At 51.9% G+C, this 6,823-nt stretch overlaps 1 protein-coding gene across 3 annotated transcripts; it reads left to right on the top strand.

The window, feature by feature from the left end:
- The first annotated feature begins 716 nt into the window (after nt 1-716).
- On the top strand, nt 717-4,840 carry KCNA6 (potassium voltage-gated channel subfamily A member 6). 3 transcript variants are annotated; one of them, XM_054579853.1, is made up of 2 exons: nt 717-1,336; nt 1,418-4,840. In XM_054579853.1, the coding sequence occupies exons 1-2, from the start codon at nt 730-732 to the stop codon at nt 2,320-2,322; spliced, it is 1,512 nt and encodes a 503-aa protein (XP_054435828.1). In that variant the 5' UTR covers nt 717-729; the 3' UTR covers nt 2,323-4,840. The 3 variants fall into 3 exon arrangements, with proteins under 3 accessions (XP_054435828.1, XP_054435827.1, XP_054435826.1); XM_054579852.1 differs by having other exon boundaries at nt 1,403-4,840; XM_054579851.1 differs by having other exon boundaries at nt 717-4,840.
- The last annotated feature ends 1,983 nt before the right edge of the window (nt 4,841-6,823 follow it).

The following is a 6,823-nucleotide window of genomic DNA, read 5'->3' as shown; positions in this document are numbered from 1 at the left end:
TGTGTGTTGGGAAGGAAGGGCAGAGCGGAGAGCCGAGCCGCTGCAGCTGCGGTGGTTGCGGCAAAGGCTTGAGCGGTGGGGAGGTGGGTCCCCGCGCCCCCGGCGCCGGGGCACCCCCAGGGCCCTTTTCTGGGCCTGCGGCTAGGCCCATAGAGAGGAGGTAGCGGCTGTGGCGCGGGAACGGCGACCTTGGCTAGACGGATCCCGCGGTGGACGTAGGGCGGAGGCCGAGCCCCGCCAGGAGTCTTTGCGGAGCCAGAGGGAGGCGCATCTGGCGCTTCGGTACCCTCAGCAGTCGGGGGGCTTGAGCTGTTGGAGGAGCGCATTGGGAGCTGGGAAGTGCTATCCCGTCTGGAGGGCGGACCCCTGCGTCCTGGAGCCCAGACTCAGGCACAGAGGGGGCGAAGCTAAGCGTCTTTTCGGGCATCCAGTATCACACGCGCCCGTTTGCTGTTCCAGGTATCCCAGTAAGCCCTAGCACACAGGCGCGGACAACTGGGAGGCGCAGAGCCAAATTCTCTGTGCCCAGGGCACCTCCCCTGACCTAGCCTTGCAGGGACCAGGGCTTCAGGGCTCACGGACTCAATCGCAGGTCAGACTGCTAGCTCGGAGAAGCGCGAGCCCCACCCGAGAGAGAGGGCGCAGCCAGGCGCTGGGAAGCGCTGCCGCGCTCCAGAGGTTGTGTCGGGGGCGCTGTTCCAGTGGTGGGCAGAGCACGGCGGGTAGGACATGAGATCGGAGAAATCCCTCACGCTGGCGGCGCCGGGGGAGATCCGTGGGCCGGAGGGGGAGCAACAGGATGCGGGAGACTTCCCGGAGGACGGCGCGGGCGGGGGCTGCTGTAGTAGCGAGCGGCTGGTAATCAACATCTCCGGGCTGCGCTTTGAGACACAATTGCGCACCCTGTCGCTCTTTCCCGACACTCTGCTGGGAGACCCAGGCCGCCGCGTCCGCTTCTTCGACCCCCTGAGGAACGAGTACTTCTTCGATCGCAACCGGCCCAGCTTCGACGCCATCCTCTACTACTACCAGTCGGGGGGCCGGCTGCGGAGGCCGGTCAACGTGCCCCTGGACATCTTCCTGGAGGAGATCCGCTTCTACCAACTGGGGGATGAGGCCCTGGCGGCCTTCCGGGAGGACGAGGGCTGCCTGCCTGAAGGTGGAGAGGACGAGAAGCCTCTGCCCTCCCAGCCCTTCCAGCGCCAGGTGTGGCTTCTCTTTGAGTACCCGGAGAGCTCTGGGCCCGCCAGGGGCATCGCCATCGTCTCCGTGTTGGTCATTCTCATCTCCATCGTCATCTTTTGCCTGGAGACTTTGCCCCAGTTCCGTGCAGATGGTCGAGGTGGAAGCAACGGTGGTGATGTGAGCAGAGTTTCCCCAGTTTCCAGGGGGAGTCAGGAAGAAGAGGAGGATGAAGATGATGCCTATACGTTTCATCCTGGCATCGCTCCTGGGGGAGTAGGGGCGGGGGGCTCATCCTCACTAAGTACTTTTGGGGGCTCCTTCTTTACTGACCCCTTCTTTCTGGTGGAGACTCTATGCATTGTTTGGTTCACTTTTGAGCTCCTGGTGCGTTTCTCTGCCTGCCCCAGCAAGCCAGCCTTCTTCCGCAACATCATGAACATCATCGACTTGGTGGCTATCTTCCCCTACTTTATCACCCTGGGCACTGAACTGGTGCAGCAGCAGGAGCAGCAGTCGGCCAGTGGAGGGGGTGGCCAGAACGGGCAGCAGGCCATGTCCCTGGCCATCCTCCGGGTGATCCGCCTGGTCCGGGTGTTCCGCATCTTCAAGCTCTCCCGCCACTCTAAGGGGCTGCAGATCCTGGGCAAGACATTGCAGGCTTCCATGAGGGAGCTGGGCCTGCTCATCTTCTTCCTCTTCATTGGAGTCATCCTCTTCTCCAGTGCTGTCTACTTTGCAGAGGCTGACGATGATGATTCGCTCTTTCCCAGCATCCCGGATGCCTTCTGGTGGGCAGTGGTTACAATGACCACAGTGGGTTATGGGGACATGTACCCCATGACAGTTGGCGGCAAGATTGTGGGCTCACTATGTGCCATCGCTGGGGTCCTCACCATCGCCCTACCAGTGCCCGTCATTGTCTCCAACTTCAACTACTTCTACCACCGGGAGACGGAGCAGGAGGAGCAAGGCCAGTACACCCATGTCACTTGTGGGCAGCCTGCACCGGACCTGAAGGCGGCTGACAATGGACTGGGCAAGCCTGAATTCTCTGAGGCCCCCCGGGAACGGAGACCCAGCTACCTTCCCACTCCACATCGGATGTATGCAGAGAAAAGGATGCTCACTGAGGTTTGACTGATGCAGGAAGGGCCTGCATGAGAAGGATGACCCTGAGCAAATAATTTCTTAGGCTTCCCTCTCATTCTCCACAGCTCTCGTCTGAGCTCCAGGTGACTTCCTGACTTTTTTCCCAACCCCAGTGCATGGCATCCAGGACTGAATACCTGGACTGTCAACCTTGTTGCTTGGTCCCTGCAGCATTCAAGTTTTATCCATTTAAGTGATATTTTTGAAATGCTAATGGTGCCACCCATCCATGCCCATCTTCTGTTATGTGGATGAGATTTCTGTCAGATTTTCCTTCAAGGCTCTGATTTTTCATGTTTGAGACTTCTAGTAGCTATAGGTATGGTGATGTCAGTTGGATGGAAACCAGGTTATACCTGGGTCCTGTTTCTCTCCTTAGTGCCCTTTCCTTTGGGACATGCACTTGTCTTAGCTTCTGGCCAGGTGGCAACTGGCAGAAGCTGGAAGACAGAGACAGCACTCATCTTGCTGTTTTATTCCCGGGCCCTGTAGCACCTGCTGGTCATCCTGCAGAGGGCCCTTGGGAGATACATGTTATTCATCTCTAATCTTGGATGGAATTAGAGAAACTACAATTAAAGTTGGCCGTTTGGAGGGCAGTTAATGTGAGTCCCAGACCAAAGGGGCCAATGGATTCTTCCAGGTGTGTTCTGGCACAGTAAACATCAGTCTTTGGTCAACATTTAGTTCCCCACCCCGATCCCCTGACTCTCTTTAGCTTTCAGGAAGGTTCTTTCTCAGAGCCAAATACTCTATGTGCAAGTGCCTTCCTGAACAGAGGAACTAGCAAAAGGGAACCACAGAGCCAGGAGAAATGGCCGAATAGAGTCAGGCAAGTAGCATGTCCACATATCTGAAGAGAGGTGTCACTTAAACAGATACTGTCATCTCAGAGAGGCAGAGGAATCTTCTTGCAAATGGCAGATTTCTCTCCCTCACTTTCCCCCAACCTCTCTAGCTCTCCACCCTTCTTCTTGGGAATTCGATTGAGGATAGTTGAAGGCTTCCTAAAACAAACTCCAGCTCAAACCTGCAGACAGGTGAAAGCACACATTGGATGCTAGTGTGGGGTGCTTGCCATCTTGTTGGGAATGGAATAGGTGGTTTAGAGTATGGAAGGAGCATTATTTCTTTGCCAACAACCACACTGCTCGAGGATTTTTGCTGAGTCAAGCAAACATTAGCCTGCCCTGCCCCTTGGAGCTGCAACTGACTAGTTCTAACCGATAAGGTAAGGTGGCAAGTCACCACCTGGACTAAGCCATCTCCTCCATCGTGAAACTTCTGCCTTCCTTCACATTTCCCACCTCCCCTCATTTCTCTCTGGGTAACATTGTCATTTGTTTGTCGCCTTGATAAACTGTGATGTACTGTTCTGAGCTTGTCTGGGTACAGTTCAGAAACCAAAAGGACTGTTAACATGTTTTTAATTTTATATCTATGCTTTAAGACTCTTGGAATTTTTTTTTTAATTTCCTCGAAGAGCAACTTATGAGGGACAGCCTTTTGAGGGTTTTCTTGAGAGACACTATGGCTCCTGGGAGTGCCAGACCTCAATTTGGATTTTGCCACAGCTTTACAGGGTAATTTTGGCACCACCCTCTTTGTGCCTCAGTTTCCCCACCCATTACATGGGAACATTAATGTCTTCCCCTCCCTACCTCATGGGGAATGTTCAATGAACTCATCTGGGAAGCTGGGGATGATGCTATGCAAATGTGTGAATTTTAGCAATGGACTTGATTTTTAGTTTGTTATCCTGTCTCCCATCTCCCATAGGCAAAGTCTCCCCCCAGGGTTACTGCTTTGGATCCAAAGCCCAAGAAGAGGCCATTCTGGCCCATTAGCTCCTTAAATCCCTTCTTAGTCTCTTGCACTGGCCTGTCTTTCTTCTTACCCTTCAGAAAGGAGGATGCTCTTTAGGTAGGTTCAGTAGGATCCTTCCAGGACCAGAGGCCACTTTGATTGGGAGCTTAGCTTCTCCAAACCTAAAACACAGTAGGAAATAGAAGAGTTTATGATTCAGAAGCCTGCTCTGGGGCCATAAAGTGCTGCTTTCTCAAATCTCTTCAGTTACTCCTGGGTATTTGGGGAAAGGAGAAGGGCCCAGCCGAGGGTAAATGTTGGAACCTGTAGGCATGTATCTCTATGTGTGTATGTGATCATCTTCATCACCATCACTAATAAAACATTTCCTTTTAAAGTCAGAGCATGCCTGAAAGTAAAGGGTTTGTAGAGCGCTGGGCTCTCCAGGGACTCTGGTTGCCATAGCAACCTTCCAGTCTGTTCTCTCTATCTTCTGATTTGGGCAGCAAGGGAGAAAAGGAGACTACATATCTCCAGCTTCTGAAATGGGACACCTCCCCATATTGGGTTAGGGACTGGTAGTACCAGGACAGGAATGTGTGACCTTGAAAAAGCAGGTCCCTAAAACTTGCACTTGGACCTTTCTTCCTGGTTTCTCCACCCAGTCATCGAAGCTGCCTCATCTCACTTTTGATTCTTCAGAAACTTGAATGCAAAGCAACTGCCAGTTTTATAAACCAATGTCAATATAAACCAATGTCAATATTACCTTTTTCAAAGTGACAAGGGGAGCTTTGGAGAGGACTTGATCCTGCCGAGAGTCATAAGGTTTTAGTCTATAATAGTGTCATGGAGTTTGCATTTCCTCAGAGGGAGGCTCCTCCCAGCTCTAAGAAAGATGGAGAGAAATGATATCCACCCCTCCCCCCCCACCCCCCTGCCCCCCCCCACACCTCCAGGGAACAGTCTAGTGCTTGGGGGGAATTTCATAGGTGGTTCTTCTTAAGATGCCGAAGAAAAACTGAGAGACTGTGACCTGACCTAATTTCTGTGGAGGATTTTGCCAAGTGATCCCTGTCTGACTCTGAGCCTCTTTATATGGATTTTGTACCCTGAGCACCAAGAGAATATTCACCCTGTGTTGCTGTAACAGCTGGAGTGGCGATTTCACAGCCGCCAGCAAAGGCCGGGTTCGGCCCTTCCTTACACCCCACTGCAGCCAGCAGGAGCTCCCAGAGGTCTTCCTGGATCTGTTAGGCTCAACAGAGACGTGCGACAGACAGTCCTCCTGCCTGGTCATCCCCCAGATGAGAGAAAGGGACAGCTGGCCCTCAGTGCACCTGAGGTAGGTCCTACTGTTGGGGAATTTTGTATGGGCTCAGTCCTTTGGGGCAGGTTAGAACTCCGAGTTGCGGGGGGTGCTGGGGAGAAGGGAGGAGGGTATGCACTGGGGGAAAATCTGGGTTTGGGGTTCCCTTACTTCAGCATTGCCTTACTCTCTGTCTGTGCATGTTCTTTGACTCCATCTACTTCAGTTTCCTTCTTCTCTGTTTCCCTTCGCCTACTGCCGATTTGCCCCACCCTCTCTAATCATCTCCTTTTCTCTGCATTTCCCCTTCTTTTCATTCTCAGTTGCAATGCATTTTTTTCCTTCTCACATTTCCCTTCGGTTGTTTTAATCTCTTCTTCCTTCCACGTGTGTCTTTCTTTCTCTCTCCCCGCCTTCACCATTTTAGTGGCTGGGAGCACCTATACGTTTCCGCAGAGGTCGCATTTGGGACTCTAGGACTAGCTGTGTTTGCCAAGACAGTTGTTCTCCAGGATTCCCCTCTCCCCTGACATCTCAGTAGACCATCTGTTCCTATCATGCTCACCTCTCTGTGGAGGGAAGTCCTGAATTTAGGAAGCAAGATGAGATTGCTGTGTGTTTAGAAAAGTATCTCCCAGAAATTTTCTGAACCTGCAAGGATGGGGGTGAGGGAGAAAGACAGGAAGAACACCTGATAAGTCTCAGATAAATACTCTGCTATGTATAACACTGAAATACATTCATCTTAGGGTCTCTCAACCTTAAAAAGCTTATAGGGATGTTCAAGACATAGGAATAGTAGAGGTAATAAAATGTACAGAGAAGAGATGACTTAGGAAAGTATAAGATTGGAATTAGCCTAGAAAAAGCCTTAACTCAGGGATGACCTTCTAACTGCCCTTAGTACACTGGGAGGTTCTTAGAGCACCCAGCTGTCTGTCTTGTGCACTGAAGGTGGAACAAAAGCTAGGACATAAATCCCAGAGGTTCAAGGTGCAGGGGCACTCCTTGACAAGGTGGATTAAGATCCAGTCTGTAGGAGAGCTAGTGTATTCTCCTTGTCGGTGGGCACAGAGCATAGGACAAGCCCAGCCTGCATCAGGACACGGGATGGGAGTTTCGGGGGAGGGTAATGGAAGTTTTCTAAAGCAGGATTGTGTTGAGGGTGGCACAACTCTGAATGAACCGAAAACTTCATTAACTGTGAAAAAACGTGACAGTAATCTGCAAGAGTCACATCTTGGCTAGGGGAATGGTTTGGATTTAAAAATCTAGAAGCTTAGCATCTTTAAGATGGGCCAAATGAGTATCCAGGATGGGATAACAGCGTTTTTCTTCTGCTACATGGGGACACTTTAGAGCCTTTCATACATT

The sequence above is a fragment of the Pteronotus mesoamericanus genome, unplaced genomic scaffold, assembly GCF_021234165.1.
Source record: "Pteronotus mesoamericanus isolate MK-2021 breed Mesoamerican mustached bat unplaced genomic scaffold, CSHL_Meso_final contig_56, whole genome shotgun sequence".
In the NCBI taxonomy this organism is placed as follows: domain Eukaryota; kingdom Metazoa; phylum Chordata; class Mammalia; order Chiroptera; family Mormoopidae; genus Pteronotus; species Pteronotus mesoamericanus.
The sequence above is the reverse complement of the archived record's forward strand: the minus strand, read 5'-3'. Positions and strand labels throughout refer to the sequence as shown.

Bases quoted from the DNA above. Each gene is read 5' to 3' on its own strand.
- KCNA6 (XM_054579851.1), top strand. From the start codon at position 730: ATGAGATCGGAGAAATCCCTCACGCTGGCGGCGCCGGGGGAGATCCGT.